The sequence below is a fragment of the Meles meles genome, chromosome 6, assembly GCF_922984935.1.
Source record: "Meles meles chromosome 6, mMelMel3.1 paternal haplotype, whole genome shotgun sequence".
In the NCBI taxonomy this organism is placed as follows: domain Eukaryota; kingdom Metazoa; phylum Chordata; class Mammalia; order Carnivora; family Mustelidae; genus Meles; species Meles meles.
In genome coordinates, this window is record NC_060071.1 from 115,309,257 (window position 1) to 115,326,890 (window position 17,634).

Consider the following 17,634-nt stretch of genomic DNA (forward strand, 5'->3'; position numbering starts at 1 on the left):
CACCCCAAGTCCTGAGGGGAAGGCAGGGATGGAGAGAGATGGCTGAAGACAGTGGGATTCGCACCCGTGCCTTTCTGACCTGGAGCCCTTGGTTCTTGTCACCAGAGCGTGATGCCTTCTTCCACAGAGGAGGCACTTTACTGAATACGTACATGTTAAATGGAGTCACTAATGCAGAAGTCAAGACTCCCCTCAGGGGTGTGTCCTCGAGGTTGCAGAATGCTCGGATTCTCCGTACTTCGTGCAGTGTCTGGGCCTGAAGCACTGGAAGCACTCAGTGCGTGTTTGTTGCAAGGAAAATGCCCTTGGTGCTCTTGTGTTGTGTTTTGTTTACGTTAACACAGAATGTCTTTTTACCAACGGAACTGAACTGTGGCTCCAGTGGTAGTGGTGCCTGTCGTGGTGGTGTATGTCTTTGCGCCACGTTTGGTGGCTGGCCATAAAACTGCTTTCCATTTAGCTTAGAAGAGTACTTGGAACTTTTAAGCTCTTTATATCATTATTTTAAGCACAGGAAATTTAAAACCTGAAAGTCTTTATGGATTAACCGCTGGCTTTCTTCTGCAGGACTCCTCCATTTGGAAATTTTCCATGAAGGAAATTTTAAGGTTCTCTAATCAAACATAGCTCCTGATGCTTAAATAAGCAACCTCTAGTCTAACTTCCATTAGTTTTCACATGTCAGGAAGTATACGTCTTACACGTTGCTTCTGTGACTGCTCACATTTGATACGGTATTTGACATTTTATTATTCCCACTGTGACAATTCAGGAAACTTGGGGTCTGTGAAGATAAGTAAGGTGGCAAAGGCAGATTGGAACTTAGGTCTCTCAGATCCAAAGCCTGTGTTTTTTGTTTTTTGTTTTTTTTTAGATTTTTAATTTTTATTTATTTGTTTGACAGAGACAGACAGCGAGAGAGGGAGCATAAGCAAAGGGAATGGGAGAGGGAGAAGCTTGCTGGGCAGGGAGCCCGATAAAGGGATCAATCCCAGGACCCTGGAATCATGACCTGAGCCAAAGGCAGACACTTAACGACTGAGCCACCCAGGTGCCCCCAAAGCCTGTGTTTTTTTTCCTTCTATCATACTGTCCTCAGCGACTTTTCATCCATCTTCCATGCAGGGCATCCATTGTCCTCCAAAAGAGTTTGTTTAATTTTTTAACAACTCTTACTACTAAAAATTTTTTTTTTTTAAAGATTTATTTTTTTGACAGATAGAGATTACAAGTAGACAGAGAGGCAGGCAGAGAGAGAGAGAGAGGAGGAAGCAGGCTCCCAGCCAAGCAGAGAGCCCGATGCGGGGCTCGATCCCAGGACCCCGGGATCATGACCTGAGCCGAATGCAGAGGCTTTAACCCGCTGAGCCACCCAGGCGCCCCTAAAAATTTTTTTGAGATAACGTCTATCCTTCTGCCTCTTTTTCTTTATTACTTGTTAAAGTTCTCTCTGAGTCCCACAAAATGACTATAGACCTAGAAATCTCCTCTTAAATAAAATGGACTTGGGGGTGCCTGGGTGGCTTGGCTCAGTGGGTTAAAGCCTCCGCCTTCTGCTCGGGTCGTGATCCCAGGGTCCTGGGATCGAGCCCTGCATCAGGCTCTCTGCTCAGCAGGGAGCCTGCTTCCCCTCCTCTCTCTCTCTGCCTCCTTGTGATCTCTGTCAAATAAATCTTTTTTTAAAAAATGGGCTTGGGGTCAGCATTTGTGTGTGTGTGTGTGTGTTTTCATTTTGTTGTTGTTTGGATTCGTTTTACATAATTTTTAAAGGCCACATGACCATGAATTTTAGGTAGTGGATTTACCTTGGTAAAGGTTGATTTACCTAGGTTCACTTACAGCTCCCTTATTACCAGGCATTTCAGATTATTCATGAATATCTTTGTGCATATATTGCTTTTTGTATCTAGGTACATACTGAGCATTGAGTACAGATAACTGATTTATAGAAGCTTGAAAAGGTTGAAAGATTGTAACAATGTGACATGTTTGATCTGCCTTACAAAAGTGGTAATAATGGTTGCAATTTTAAGAAGGCAGTAGGTCTCATTATAGGCTACCTTCTTTTGACTAGAGGCACATCCCTGACTATGTGACTTTCTGTCATTAGGAAGGAGGAGGTAGGATAGGTCCTTAGGTAGTGGGGAGAAAGGGTATGTGATCCACATACAGTCTGTGGTGAACAGATAAAAAGCAAGTGGAAATAAACGTAGATACCTCTTAATTACCACTGCAGGGATTCAAGGGTTTGGGGACTGAAGAGTGAACATTTTATTTCTCTGAACAGCTTGTTAAATGTTCTTTTTATGCTCAGATTGTGTAGGAACTTATTTTTAAGTAGAAGATAGATTCTGAAGTTTTATATACAGATTAAAAATTGAGGCTAAAATTGGATCTTATTTTAGTTTTATAATATAATGGGTAGGGCTTCTAATGCTTTTAATGTTTTTCTCTCCCTCTTCTTTTCCCAAAGTCAACTCACTACATTAATAATATTTATAGTGTCTACCATATGTTCAGTGAAGAAAACTAGTTGCAGAAAGGTATATATAAAATGATACCATTTAGGGGAAGCCTGGGTGTCTCAGTCGTTAAGCATCTGCCTTCTGCTCCGGTCATGATCCCAGGGTCCTGGGATCTAGCCCAACATTGGGCTTCCTGCTCTGGGGGGAGCCTCCATCTCCCTGTCCCTCTGCCTGTAGCTCCCCTTGCTTGTGCTCTCTCTCTCTCAGATAAATGAATAAAATCTTAAAAAAAAAAAAAATCATACAGCAAGAGCAAAGACTATGTGCCTGGGCACATAGTAGGTACTCAATATCTATTGACTTTGTATGGATACATATAAACAGAACTGAAGATACACAATCCAGAATGTTTGGAGAGGTTACCTCTGGGAAGAGGTATGTGACCTAAGTGTGTTTTTATTCTATTTATTTTATGTATTTGAATTTTTTGCACGTTACCTTGTATCCTCTTTTTAATTTTTTTTTTAAAGATTTTATTTATTCGACAGAGATCACAAGTAGGCAGAGAGGCAGGCAGAGAGAGAGAGGAGGAAGCAGGCTCCCCGCCAAGGAGAGAGCCCGATGCAGGGCTTGATCCCAGGACCCTGGGATCATGACCTGAGCCAAAGGTAGAGGCTTTAACTGAGCCACCCAGGCACCCCCTCTTTTTTAATAATTTTTTTAAATGAGGAAAAATTTACCTTTAGAGGATAGACACCTCCTTCCCTAATGGATCCACTGCTTTGTTATTCCCTAAAGTACATGCCCAGCAATATAATACATATTCTGACTCTACAGACTGATTGCTTCTCCAGTAATCAAGGGAAGAGCATTGATCAAACCTATTTACTTGTTGCCATTTCCATATAATATAAGCATTTTATTTTATTTATTTTATTATTTTTTAAGATTTTTAAAGTTTATTTGACAGAGTGCACAAGTAGGCAGAGAGGCAGGTATAGAGAGAGTGGGGGAAAGCAGGCTCCCTGCTGAGCAGAGAGCCCGATGCAGGACCCTGGGATCATGACCTGAGCTGAAGGCAGAGGCTTAACCCACTGAGCCACCCAGGCACCCCAATATAATAAGCATCTTAAATAGAATTTTTTCTATGGAAATTTTCAAACATACAAAAATAGAATTATACCTATCTCCCAGACTCAGTAGTTACCAGCACATGGCCAATCTTGTATCATTTGTAGACCCCACACCCACCTTACTAGGTTATTTTCTAGTGTATTTTAGATTATATCATTTCATCTATCAACATGTCAGTATGTATACCTAAAAGATAGGGACTCTTAACCAAAATACACTCATCACCTTTAAAAAATGAGCGATACTGGGGCGCCTGGGTGGCTCAGTGGGTTAAAGCCTCTGCCTTGGGCTCTGGTCATGATCAATCCCAGCTGGGATCGGCTGGCATCTGACTGCCTGCTCAACGGGGAGCCTGCTTCCCCCTTTCTCTCTGCCTGCCTCTCTGCCTACTTGGGATCTCTGTCTGTCAAATAAATAAATAAATAATTTTTTTAAAAAATGAGCAATAGTTCCTTAATAGCAAATTTGTGAGACTTTTTAATACTCTGCAGTTATGTACTTTTCTTTTAAGTTGCTATTTTATTTACTTTCACTGTTTGGATCCTTCAGATACTTTTAAACTTTTTCCTTTCACACTTAGCATACATTTTCCCCCGTAGAGTTGTGATAAAACCAAAATGATGGTTTTTGCTTTGGATGCTTTAGCTTGTATTTCTTAAAACCAAAATGAGAAGCTTGACTAAATGGCTGGGTTACCGTCATCTTCATGTCTGAAACATGATTCGGGTGTCTATTACTGAGTTCTGCTACATTAGAATGAAGAGCTATTTATATATCCCTTTATTGTGATAGCCTAATCACCCAAGTCCCAATGTGCGATCAAAGCGACCCTCCTTTTCAGGTCCTTTTCTAAAGCTGTCTTGTCTGACTCTACTATTCTTGTGTCACATAGGTCTCTCAGTAATAGAAGATGGCAAAGCCCAGCCACAGCAGCTACGTCCTCCAGCAGCTAAACAACCAGAGGGAATGGGGTTTTCTCTGTGACTGCTGCATTGCCATCGACGACATTTACTTCCAAGCGCACAAAGCCGTTCTGGCTGCCTGTAGCTCCTATTTTAGAATGTTTTTCATGAACCATCAGCACAGTACCGCACAACTGAATCTCAGCAACATGAAAATTAGTGCCGAGTGTTTTGATCTCATTTTGCAGTTTATGTACTTGGGGAAAATTATGACGGCTCCCTCCAGTTTTGAGCAGTTTAAGGTGGCAATGAACTACCTGCAGCTGTACAACGTTCCCGACTGCTTAGAAGACATACAGGATGCAGACTGTTCGAGCTCAAAGTGTTCATCCTCTGCTTCCAGCAAACAGAACAGCAAAATGATATTTGGGGTGAGGATGTATGAAGACACAGTGGCTAGAAATGGCAGTGAGGCCAACCGGTGGTGTGCGGAGCCAAGTTCAACAGTAAATACGCCACACAACAGAGAGCCTGATGATGAGTCTTTACAGCTAGGCAGTTTTCCCGAACCACTATTTGATGTATGTAAAAAAAGTTCTGTGTCCAAATTATCAACTCCAAAGGAACGCGTGTCACGGCGCTTTGGACGGAGTTTCACCTGTGATAGTTGTGGGTTTGGCTTTAGCTGTGAAAAATTGTTAGATGAGCATGTGCTGACCTGTACTAATAGACATTCATACCAGAACACAAGGTCCTATCACAGAATAGTCGACATTAGGGATGGAAAAGATGGCACTATCAAAGCCGAATTTGGCGAAAAGGAGTCTTCCAAAGCATTTTCCACTCAGACAGACAAGTACAGAGGAGACACCAACCAGGCTGCTGATGATTCGACTTCAACCACTGGAAGCCGAAAAAGTAGCACAGTGGAGTCTGAACTAGCCGGCGAGGAAAAAAGCAGAGCTGCTGAGAGGAAAAGAATCATCATCAAGATGGAGCCCGAAGATATTCCCACAGATGAACTGAAAGACTTTAACATTATTAAAGTGACTGATAAAGACTGTAATGAGTCCACCGACAACGACGAATTAGAAGATGAGCCTGAAGAGCCGTTTTATAGATACTACGTCGAAGAGGATATCAGTATAAAGAAAAGCGGTAGGAAATCTCTCAAACCGCGGATGTCTATAACTGCTGATGAAAGAGGTGGTTTAGAAAGTCTGAGGCCCCCTAACAACAGCAGTCCAGTACAAGAGGATCCCGAAAACGCGTCCTGTGAGCTCTGCGGACTCACAATAACCGAGGAGGACCTGTCTTCTCATTACTTAGCCAAACACATTGAAAACATCTGTGCGTGTGGCAAGTGCGGACAGATCCTCGTTAAGGGGAGGCAGCTTCAGGAACATGCTCAGAGATGTGGGGAACCCCAGGATCTGACAATGAACGGGCTGGGCAACGCGGAGGAGAAGATGGACATGGAAGAGAATCCCGATGAGCAGTCAGAAATAAGAGATATGTTTGTGGAAATGTTGGATGATTTTAGGGACAATCATTTCCAGATAAACAGTATCCAAAAAAAGCAGTTGTTCAAACACTCCGCCTGTCCTTTTCGATGTCCTAATTGTGGCCAGCGTTTTGAGACCGAAAATCTAGTGATGGAACATATGTCTAGCTGCCTAGACCAGGATGTGTTTAAGAGTGCCATCCTGGAAGAGAACGAAAGAGATCACAGGCGAAAGCATTTTTGTAATCTGTGTGGAAAAGGATTTTATCAGCGGTGTCACTTAAGAGAACACTATACTGTTCATACTAAGGAAAAACAGTTTGTGTGTCAGACATGTGGAAAGCAGTTTTTAAGAGAGCGTCAGTTGCGACTGCACAATGATATGCACAAAGGCATGGCCAGGTATGTCTGTTCCATTTGTGATCAAGGAAACTTCAGAAAACATGACCATGTACGGCATATGATTTCTCATTTATCTGCTGGTGAGACGATATGCCAGGTCTGCTTTCAGATATTCCCAAATAATGAACAGTTGGAACAGCACATGGATGTTCATCTGTATACATGTGGAATATGTGGAGCAAAGTTTAATTTGAGGAAAGATATGAGATCACATTATAATGCCAAGCATTTGAAAAGAACATAAGTGATTTTCTACTGTACTAATGTTTAGTTGATAGCAGACAAAAAACACCAAAGCAAAGGATATGAGCTATTTAGAAATTTATAAGATGGATTGTTGGGAAAAAATTTCAAGGCCCTTTTACCTTTAATATTTTTGTTTAGGATCTTAAGTATCTACATTTTAGGTGTTATTAAATGTTTATCATTTTTGTTATTTCTTAGTAGAATTCTTTGATTTTAGTTTGTTTTAGCTATGATTAAAATTACTTTTCAATGTAGACTACCAGTGGTTGTTACCCCTCCAATGACTATTAAACTTTAGTTGTTTTTTGTTTTTGTTTTTTTTTTATCATAAGGTGATGACTTTACTGTTTCTATGTGGGATTTTTTTTTAAGGTTATCCTGTGAAGTTTTAAATCCAGTATCATTGGCCATTCATGTTCATTTTTAAAACTCTTTTTAAGTAATTAGTTTTTTGAAACTCTCATCTACTTTTACCCCCCTTTTTTTTTTATTATAAGTTGAACTGATTTAGCCACTGTTTATTCCCCTTTATCAGTGAAATTCATATTCTTAAATTGACATGCTTATTAGGCAGGTTAGGTGCATTGACTCTAAACTTGAAGGTTGACATGGGCTGACACTTGGCCTAAAAACATTGATGGACCTAAGGAAATTCCTATAAATGAATATTTCCTATAATTGATAAGATATTATCATTTAATAATCACATTTAAAACTTATATTAAGTGTAAAACCCAATGACTTTACCCCACTTGAGAAATTAGTGAGGACAAGTCATTTTGTTTTGTGATATTAAATTTAACTATGATAGTTAATTAAAAAGACATATCTTGTATTCACTTAAAATAATTTAAGATATTTTGATTTCTAAAGTGTGTTAGTTTATCAATTATTTTTGTTTATAAATAGACTTTAATAGCTCTCTAGGAATATGACATCTAAAGGAAAATGATTTTTTTTCACCTTTAAAATTACATACTTTTGGAACTTTGAGATTTGAGAAAGCTGCCATGTATATTGATAAATCAAATAAAATAAAGAAATCAATTACAAATCTGGTTGTTCTATAAAAGTATAGAGTGTGGAAAAAATGTCTTGTGTTTTATACTATCTAAGATTTGAGGAAATGTGTTGTGGCAAATTGCAGTTTATCTATGCTCTTTTTTTTTTTCTGTAAAGGACTACAAAATTTGAGGACTATAAAATAATCACAGAACATATAAGTGGAAATAGTTTATCACTTTTAAAGTAGTAGTATTAGCTGTTGCTGCCACAGGGTCTACATGAATTACATGTGAATTAAAACACTGGCAAAACTGACCCCACCAATAAACACATCTATTGAATAGAATGCCTTTTAATGTGAATTACTTGCATTGTAATACCCTTCTCATAATGAAAGGGATTTTAAATAACATCTGTATTTAAAGTATAATTTTGTAATTATGAACAGTAACTTCATAACATTGCTTTTTGTTTACATCAGATTTTTAAGATATGCAAGTCATATTTTTCTATAGTTTGCATAAAAGAATAAATTGCCAAGAGAATTGAGAGATACTGACTAACACAGATCTAGTTGAAAGGGAAGTAAGTAATAGAGCATAGTGTGAGCTCAGAGATTTGTGGGGATACACTGGTGTTAAGTAAGAACAGAACAGTATAGGAGGCGTATGGTATGAGAACAAAATAATGGGAAATGGAGATGGGGGAAATACACTAAAAGTTAAATGAGAAGTAAGGCATTTTTTTTTTAAAACCACATAGCACAAAAAGCAGGAAAAGTGATTCATCTTAGCCTTGGACACAGTAGTTTATCAAGGAATTCAATCTGAAATGCAACTTTAAATGAAATATGGGGTATACATTACTACTGATAGGAACCTGCTAAAAGTTTTTAACAAACCCAAAGACCATCAGAGACACCATCAGAGACTTGTGTAAAGAGAGAAGATAAACTCATTCCAAATCTCCAAACTGTTTATATAGTATCTTAGGTAGACATAATTTTTAGGGGGATCACTTTTTTACATAACCCTCATGAAAATCTATTGCAATGGTCTCCCCCTGTTAAAAGAGTAGGGTTCTTTATAAATACTACCACCCTGTAAAAAGGATTATATGTTCCATTAGGAAAAGGGGGGGTTAATTTATGTTTTGACATGATAACAGCCGACAATTAGCAAGAAAATATATAAACATTGAACCTGATCTAACTTAACTAAGATGTTTATATGGTTTCACAAAGCCCCACCTCACCATGTTGTCTCCCCCCAGTTTCATTTACACAGGACACCTTGTAAGGTGTTTTGGAACTAACCACAGGGCAGCACAGGCTTCTGTAAGTGTATTGTACAAATTTTCCTCCTGAAGGTAGAGAGTACATTTAAAGGCCACCTGCCTCTTAAGGAGAATGAAAAATGGCTGACACCTCTCTCCAGCCCAGTTTCTTCCGACTTCCTTCCCCTGCTGGGGTTACAGGGCTGTAACTCCTTGCTCTTCCTTCTTGCCTTCCATGCTGTTAAGGCAATGAACCAAAGCTGTGGAAGCTGCCTTCTCCTCCTGCTTTCATAATTTATGTAATTAGGCTCCAAATCCAAAAATGAAAAGAAAATCTAGACAGATAGGTGTGGGATCTTATGTCTTACAGAGTCTTGCTTAAAGGGCCTGTTGTTCTCTACCAAGAAATCCTGGAGAAAGGGAGTCAGAGCCTAACAAGCTTGTCACCAGTTACATTGCAACTCAGAGGTTTAGAATTCTTTAGTAACAGGACTAAAATCTCAGATTAATAAAGCACAACAAGGCAGCAATGGAGTAGGGACTCAGAAATTTGTCTTAATCTCTCCCATATTTTTAAAGTAAAAATAATTCAGAGAAATGACTCTCATGCATAAAATGAAACACAACTAATGTTTAATGTATGAAGTTTGAACATGGACAAAACTTAGAAGAAAGTACATAAGAATTCCAGGGGCTAGTTATAAAATGAAAGGAATTAAAATAAGGACAGACTTTGCTAGGGCAGTCAAAGCATCCATTAAAAGGAAAAAGAGACTGACATGAAAAATCATAATCTATTGTAGTTGAGAACAAAAATGTGAACAAAATTTAAAGTTGAATAAAAAATTAACATTTGGAATTGTCTAGGTGAGATTAGAGAACAATTTGATAGGTTAAAATAATATACGTTTAAAAAATTACAGCTATAAAATGCCTAATAAAACAATTGCTGTGAACATGGCAAGAATGAACCTAGATACTCAAGATGATACACCAACTTCTGTATTCTAAAAAAAGGGGGAAGGGAGACTGGTGGTGGTTGGCAACTTTCTTCCTGGGGTTAAACAATACTTGTTCCTCTACACCCCTAGTTAAGGAACTTCACATATTTAATAGATCTCTGGAAAATCCCCCCCCCACAAGAACCAGTTTAACAGTTAAACAAGACTTTGCCATCATTAACAAAGAGGTAAATTATTATCAATCAAAAGAAAAACCTGAATGTGTATGTGTACACATCGTTGAAAATAAAGAAATGGGGTGTATTTCTTAATTTTTAATGGGTTTTATCAGTTAAATTTTTTTCCATTAATCTACTCGATCAGTTCCTCATCTTTCCTCACTGACCCCATCTCCTTTGTAACAAGTGCTTCTTGGTGATAAATGCCAGTGTTGTACAGGCCCCCTAACCTAAACAATGCTTAGGATTCCAGGATGCCAAAAAGCTCTGTGGGGCCATTTCCTTGGGAAAGGCCCCCCATCTCCTTGATACTTGAGGTGTAGTGAACGGGGGAGACAGGATGCATGCCAGTGAGCTGAATCACATAGGGTTTTTATGGGTGTTAAGAGTCTGATGCTGCTGCCCAGATTTGGAAGCCCATCGTCTGTCCATCCTACTAGAGCCCACACTGAGTAATCCCGACATCCATTTACGTAGTGCTCCTTAGGCTCCACCAAGTGCTTTACAATACACAATGTTAATTAACCTCACAGCTGTATGAGGTAAGTATTACTCTGATTTTCCAGATGGGGCACTGAGGTTCAGAGAGACTGGAGTGTTTTTCCTAAGATCACACAGAAATTAAACACTAGAGCTGGAATTTGAACCTAAACCTATTTGATTTCTGCGTGCCTGTACTTAAATCATTAAGCCACATACCTCACCTCCCAAGAGGTACAAAGAAGGGCTTTTTCAGCCTAGGAACACATGTGATCAAGCTCCTATGAAACTCTGTGCTCCATGTTCATCATCTGTGATCTGCTGTGCCTGGTAAGGTAGTGGGTACCTAGTAAACATGTTGGATAATGTGAAAATAGATTAGCTGGAAACAAAATTATTTGAATGGGTCACTTAGAATGATGTTTTAGAAATAAATAATATTGACATGGTTTAATTTTCTTAAACCTTTAGTGGTATTATCAGCCATTTTGGAGGGCCCATTGTTAAGTTCTCAATTAAAAATTAATTTGAATTCAACTTTTCTATTTCTACCTCTGTGACTTTTTTCCCTTCTGTTTTCCCTGTTCCTGATCTTTAAGTTTTAATCTCCAACCAATAATCATTTTATCAGTTATGAGACTGATGAGTTCAATAATTCAAATCATTTGAAAATATTCCCCCCAAAAAATCAGGGCCCCAGAAGAACCAGTTTCCTCTTTTTGTCTTAACAGATGATGTAGGTAAGAAGATTTTCATTTCTTTGGGTAAAAAACAAAACAAAATCCCTCATTGCCATATTGTGATTGATTAAAGTTTATAGAGTAATATGTTTGCCTAAAAACAAAAGTTAATTATTCTAGCTATTTATAATTCAATTTACCAAAAATATTTTGTGTTAACTTATACAGTCTTACTCATAAAAGAAATGAAAGCTAATGTCAGGAAATGACAGCCATTTATGTATCCTAACCTAGCAGCAAACTTTAAAAAAATGAATATTTAATGCTTTAAGTGAAACAATCCCCCTCCCAATCTGATTTTTAACTTTATGCATCTATTGCCTGATTTCTAAAATCTATATAACTGGTTTTACTACCGCTGTATTAAATCTACTACTTTAATGGTTATCTTTCTACCATCTGCCAAATGTTATTTCTTAAGTGAAAAGAGAAATATAAGTTAATGAGGACTCTATAGATGATGTCTATATAATCACTTAGGTGGCCCACTTTCATTGCCTTCTATCAAACTCAAGGACATATTACTTGATAACATATGGGTAGAGTCTCCTACTAAAACCAGATGAAATTTAGCCACCTACAAATTTATCTGCTGGCAAAAGGCAAAGGTGCAAAGATTTAAAATGCAAGGATTTTTGTGTCTGTGAGTATTAGTAAATATGAATATTAACTAAATGACAATAGCAGCGTGTGAACTCATGCTAATTTTGAATGAATTTAATACCACTTACATGTTTATATTCAGATGTGTAGTTGAGTTTAGCATTTAGAAACTTAAATCCTATTTGTCTCCTTTTATTTAGGAGAACCAAATCATTGAGGTCCTTCAGTAGTGACAGAATTGTTCATCCTTCTCTATCAAAATCTACCACAGATCACTAGGGGGCAGGAAGTCTTTATAATTTCTCATTATCTTACTCATTTGCTGACAAAAAAGATGGTGTAAAGACGGCAATCCAGTACCTGGTTTTGAATTGAATGTACCAATATACTAATCACCATTTCAATAAGAAGGCAGAGGAAACTCTAGAGCCAGGGGAATGGCAAATATGTAAAAGACATTTCATTTCAGAATTAGGAATATTAACAGCTTTATGTCAGAAAATTTGCATAACCCTCTGTACTCATCATTTGAGAAAGGAATACAGTCAGACAGCCTATTATTTTAAAAGTTATTATTTTGTTTTTATTGTACTTAAACCAATTGCTTATACCAGTCAGAATCAGTAGAGCTCATTTTTAGATGACAGAAATATAATTGTCCAGATTATGAAAATCATCTTTTCTTTCAAATGCTTATGCATTCCCTAATGTGGGACAAAAAATTTTTTTAAAAGATTTTATTTATTTGACAGACAGAGATCACACTAATAGGCCGAGAGGCAGGCAGAGAGAGAAGGGGAATGAGTGGAGAGTGGAGAGTGGAACTGAGTGGAGAGCCCGATGCGGGGCTCAATCCCAGGATCCCGGGATCATGACCTGAGCTGAAGGCAGAGGCTTTAACCCACTGAGCCACCCAGGCGCCCCTGGGACGAAATATTTTAAGAGACAATCACTTTTTTAAAAAAATTAGGGTAAAGTGTTGTTGCAAAAAATAAAATTCCACCCTGAATCACTGGGGCAGTTTAGGAGAGTTATGAACTTGGGAACTGGAAGGAAAACTCCTTGGTATGTGTGTAATGTATAGTTTATTTTCATTTGCAGAGTGTAAAATATTTACTATTTAAAGAAAACAATGTTAGCTTGATGGGTGAAGTCACTCAGTACAAAGAACGTGAAATTTTAAATTTCTTGGATCTTTCAACCAGAGGTTTTCCATTAACAAGTTGAAGTACATTGCGGGGCACCTGGCTGATTCAGTTGGTAAAGCATACGGTGTTTGATCTCAGGCTCTTGAGTTCGAGCACTACCTTGGACGTAGAGATAATTTAAATAAACTTAAAAAAAAAGTACATTGTAAAATTATTTGATTTGAGGGAAGACTCTAAATTGCTTCCTTCCTCCCTACTGTCCTCTACCTGGCTGGCCTCCTGTCTTTTCATGTGGCATGTGTCCTACCCATTCTAGCTTGAATCATGCAAGAAAAAAGAAAATGCCCCTAAAGGTGAAGAATTATATTAGTAATAAGAACACCTGATATTTGAAAGGTACAATGAGTTATGTTAAGGAAGAAAGTAAATAAACTTAAGTCTCAGGAACTGTGCTTTTATTCCCATTCTTTGTTGTAGTGATGTTGTGCTGGCCTGGTGCCAAAAGTCATAGAATTCTGACCTAAGAATTGTGTTGTATCTTGTAGAGCAGTCAACTTGTAATACTATTTTTCTTGAGTTTTGTCTTTTTCTGTGTGGCAGTGGTGAAATAGGGCCTTCTAAACCTCTGGAGAAGTGAGATCTGAATTTGGAGAGAACATGGGGAAGAATCAATCTTCAACAGATAATCTTTAAGTCCAGACCCAGGAATATCAGATCTGAAGTGACACCATCTTTTCTGTCTTCCTGACAAACCTCATCAATCCCAAAAGTTCCAGTTTCAAGGATCCAAGAAAACTCAGTAAAGATCACTTTGGAATCACTTTGCTGTGACAAAATTGATTCATGGTGACTCTCCTAGTATTTGTGGAAAATCTGCTAAAAGAAAAGTAACTAGAATATTCATATGACATCAATGGTTAAAGCTACACTAAAATGAAAATTTATATGCTAATTATCTTCCATGGTCCCTTCTGAAATCAAAGGGCTTGCTAGGCTACTATAAATATATTATAAAGAGAAAATAACATATCTGTGTAAACACATATAATCCTAACAAAATAATTTGAATCACAGTTTATATATTATGAAATATAGTTAGTTAAAAAAATTATACCCAAAAATCTGTAGTTTAGAGTATAAATAAAAAGATGTGGGTACAGAGGAAAAAAACGTGAGACCAATATTTTAACAAGGAAAGATAATCTAGTTATTACTCACTGTAATGTAACATTTGCCTTTCCTCTTTTTCACTGTATATACCAGTCACAAACTTGATTATTAAGATTAATGAAGTTCCCTTTTAAGCCTGTAAGTTGAAGGAAAAACAGAAATGGTTATTACTTCAATAGTGGTAGATTTTCATAAAACACAGACAACCAAAACAATGTATCTTAAGACACATTATTTTCCTCTGAATTTAGCAATATAATCTAATAACGTAGAATGAGTTTCTGTTAAATATTTATTCTTGGTATTAATGTATAATACCATTATTTCTCAGCTTTCAAATTTCAAGATAAATTTCAACTAAGTATTGAGTGAAACAATAATTGCTATGTTTTAAAAAACCTTTCACTAGAAATGAAATGTTTGATGAGATTTTAACCTGGCTTCAAATACTTTTCTATGTATATGCTCGAACCTTATGAGTCTTATAGCCATATTATTTCCTTATTGTGAATATACTTGTAGTTTTACTTTTGGTTAACTATCTAATTCATTATTATTATTATTTTGTTTCTTATGCAATATCATATTATATATTTTCAGAAATGCTTATTTTGTTTTTGTGCTTGTTTCTTCAAATGTTTTAATGAAGAGTTACACAAAGAAATCTAAGAGTATACATAATAGTATATGCAGAAGTAAAGTCATTTAAAATCTCTAGGTATAAAGTGGATGATATCTTGAATATCCATTCTACTAATTAGACTAGCAAAAAATTAGATAAAGTTAGTTAGAATGTGATTAGTGGGCATAGGGGCCTAAAGGGAGCAGAGAAATCCACTAAAGACTTGAAATTCATATGAATTCAATTGCTTCAAGAGAAATAAGTTTAGAAAAGTGTTACATTCTAAAAAAAAAAACAAACCAAAATTAAAAACTATAGCTAATCCCTGGGAAACATATAAAACTGCAGACTTCTAAAAAGTAGGAAGCAGACAAGATTAAAGATTACTGATAATTAAAGGTGCCAGATCAATATAAGTTGAGACTCAACTAATAATTTTTGACTGACTGGTAGAAGCAGATTCAGAAAAGGAACATGACTTGAATTGTGACTACACTAAACTACAAATGTAATGAATTACAATAATTATAAGTGATGTAAGTGCATTCTATAATGTGATTATTTTCTGTATATCAGTATAAAATGGAATTACTGAGTTACATGGGAAATTTGTTAACATTTTTTCAATCCATTGCTTTTACCTAATAAAATTTCCTCCTCGATGTTCAGAAGTTAAACTGTCTGTATATTACTTTTATTTATACTGTATTTTTTTCAACCTGGCTCTTTTACAAAATTGTGTGAAAAGTTATTATCAACTCCTTCCATTCTCTGATACAAAAATAATAAAGTATCTGATACAGCGAATTTTGGTGTTCCTGAGCAACTTAAGAAGTACACAAAATAGGGGTACCTGGGTGGCTCAGTTGGTTAAGTGTTCCACTCTTGATCTCAGCTTGGGTTTTGATCTCAGGGTTTTGAGTTCAAGCCCCATGTTGGGCTCCACACTACGGTATGAAGCCTACTTAAAAATAAGAAAAAAAAATTGTTTTAAGTGCACAAAACAAATTAACTAAAATTCGTATTACCAAATCCTGGTTTCTTCCGTATAGAATGATTAGAAAAGTACTATCTCATGACAAACACAGATGGTGAAAGGTCCCCCAATAATGGGTCCGTGATTAAAGGAGTAAGACTGATACAATGCAAAGGTCAAGCAAAGCTTTAGTTCGAGCCAAGCATCCAGAATCAAACCGACAGTTTGGGGCGCACCTCTTACAGAGAGGGCGACCACTCTCTGCCTTACAGACTAGCTTTTAAGGGCAAAGGCCATGTAGTTGGGCCTGGCCACGCACAGGTGGCCAATGAGATTGTAACACAGAGAAAGCTGCACAGTCCTGCTAGGTCACACATAAGTGACCAATTGAATGACAATTTACCCTATAGTAGATATTTGAACTAGCCTATCAGCTTGGTCAGAATTGGCACCCAAAGGGTACCCAAAGGGCGGGGCCCATATTCCTTGGTAGCTAGGAGACCGTATGTGCCCCCACCGATTGGATACCTCCACCTGGCCTGACCCACTCTTGTATTTGGGCTTTGTTACCTGGGACTGGCTTCTGGGACTTGTTTTTAAGTAAGTTCCCTGAAGGGGTGGGGGCGGGCAGGGTCAGGATGGAGCTGCTCTGACTAAATAGGCCCTTACAATGGCAGCAAATTAATTAGGTTTCCTCACAATATAAAAAGATATAATTATTAAAAAAAAATTCACTGACATAGTATTTATTTCTTTCAGATGGTTTATTTTTCAAAATAATAAGTTATTCAGAGAAATAACTTCCTTCTCAATACAATTCATTTTATTTATTTTCAGGTTAAGAGTTTAATAAGTTGCCCCCCTCCAAAGTGATCAGCAAAGAGTATTCTCTTCATTTCAGTCCAATTCCCAAAGATGATTGAGATAATTGCACAGAATGTAGTAAATATTAACAATTACAACAATATTGGGTCGGACTATTCCACAAGACTATCCTCGAAGTTGGTGCTGTGCAAAACTGAAGTAGGCACAATTAGTGTTATTTTCACAAATTCACTTCTGGAAAAGCCTCTCTTCTAGGTTCGGGTCTTAGCCTTCCATACCAGGAAGTGTCCTCTTGCCGGCCACTGTGGTGTTTTTTTTTTGCCGGTCACTGTAATTTTTAAAGACTGAGTTTTTCAAGACTAAAAGAAACAGTGGTGAAATTTTTCCTAGTGACAGGTGACTGGAGAAATATTTCGTAACAGGGTACATCTAAAGAAGAGAAGTTGGCAGTATTAATAGAGATCTTCAACTCCAGTTTGCTCATAGGTCCTCAAATTACAGCTGCCACTTCTTCTCAGGCCAACACTGCTTCCTCAAAACAATCCACAACCCTTTGTTGTTGTTGTTGTCTTGTTTTTAATCCACAACCTTTGTAAAAGTTATGTCTGGGTAGAAACTGAGAGAATTCCAGAAAATCCGTACATTTTTTTCCGTGGTAATTCTGGAAAAATTCATTCTTACTCAGTCCCCTTACAGTAGGCCTGACTACCCAGGCACATAGTTTTAGACCTCATTTTACTCATCTTTGTATCTCTAGTACAAGTATTTTCAGATGTGAGTTTGTTTTAATTTTTGGTCTCTTAAGTATTATTTAATACAGAAATATAAGAGGTAGGCAGAGAATTTTCCCCTTATACAGGAAAAAAATGAAATTATTATTTCCAATTTTTTTGGTTGTTATGTGCCTCAGGCCACTTTTAATAAACACTGAGCCAGTTAATTACTACTGTGTTCCAT

The 17,634-nt window shown here is 37.3% G+C and overlaps 1 protein-coding gene and 1 non-coding gene across 3 annotated transcripts in view; one reads left to right on the forward strand and one right to left on the reverse strand.

The window, feature by feature from the left end:
* Nucleotides 1–15,671, forward strand: part of ZBTB1 (zinc finger and BTB domain containing 1) — a 27,991-nt gene extending 12,320 nt beyond the window's left edge. The window contains exons 2-3 of one of the 2 annotated variants that reach the window (XM_046007007.1): nucleotides 4,492–6,407; nucleotides 13,685–15,671. In XM_046007007.1, the coding sequence (XP_045862963.1) occupies nucleotides 4,510–6,407; nucleotides 13,685–13,721 (1,935 nt within the window). In that variant the 5' untranslated portion in view covers nucleotides 4,492–4,509 and the 3' untranslated portion in view covers nucleotides 13,722–15,671. Of the gene's footprint in view, nucleotides 1–4,491; nucleotides 12,831–13,684 lie in introns of those variants that run through there. The other variant, XM_046007006.1, reaches the window with a different exon arrangement.
* Nucleotides 15,672–16,719: 1,048 nt separating this feature from the next.
* On the reverse strand, nucleotides 16,720–16,788 carry LOC123945229. The gene has a single exon (XR_006819131.1). It is a non-coding gene; the product is annotated as a small nucleolar RNA SNORD2 (small nucleolar RNA).
* Between the last annotated feature and the right edge of the window lie 846 nt (nucleotides 16,789–17,634).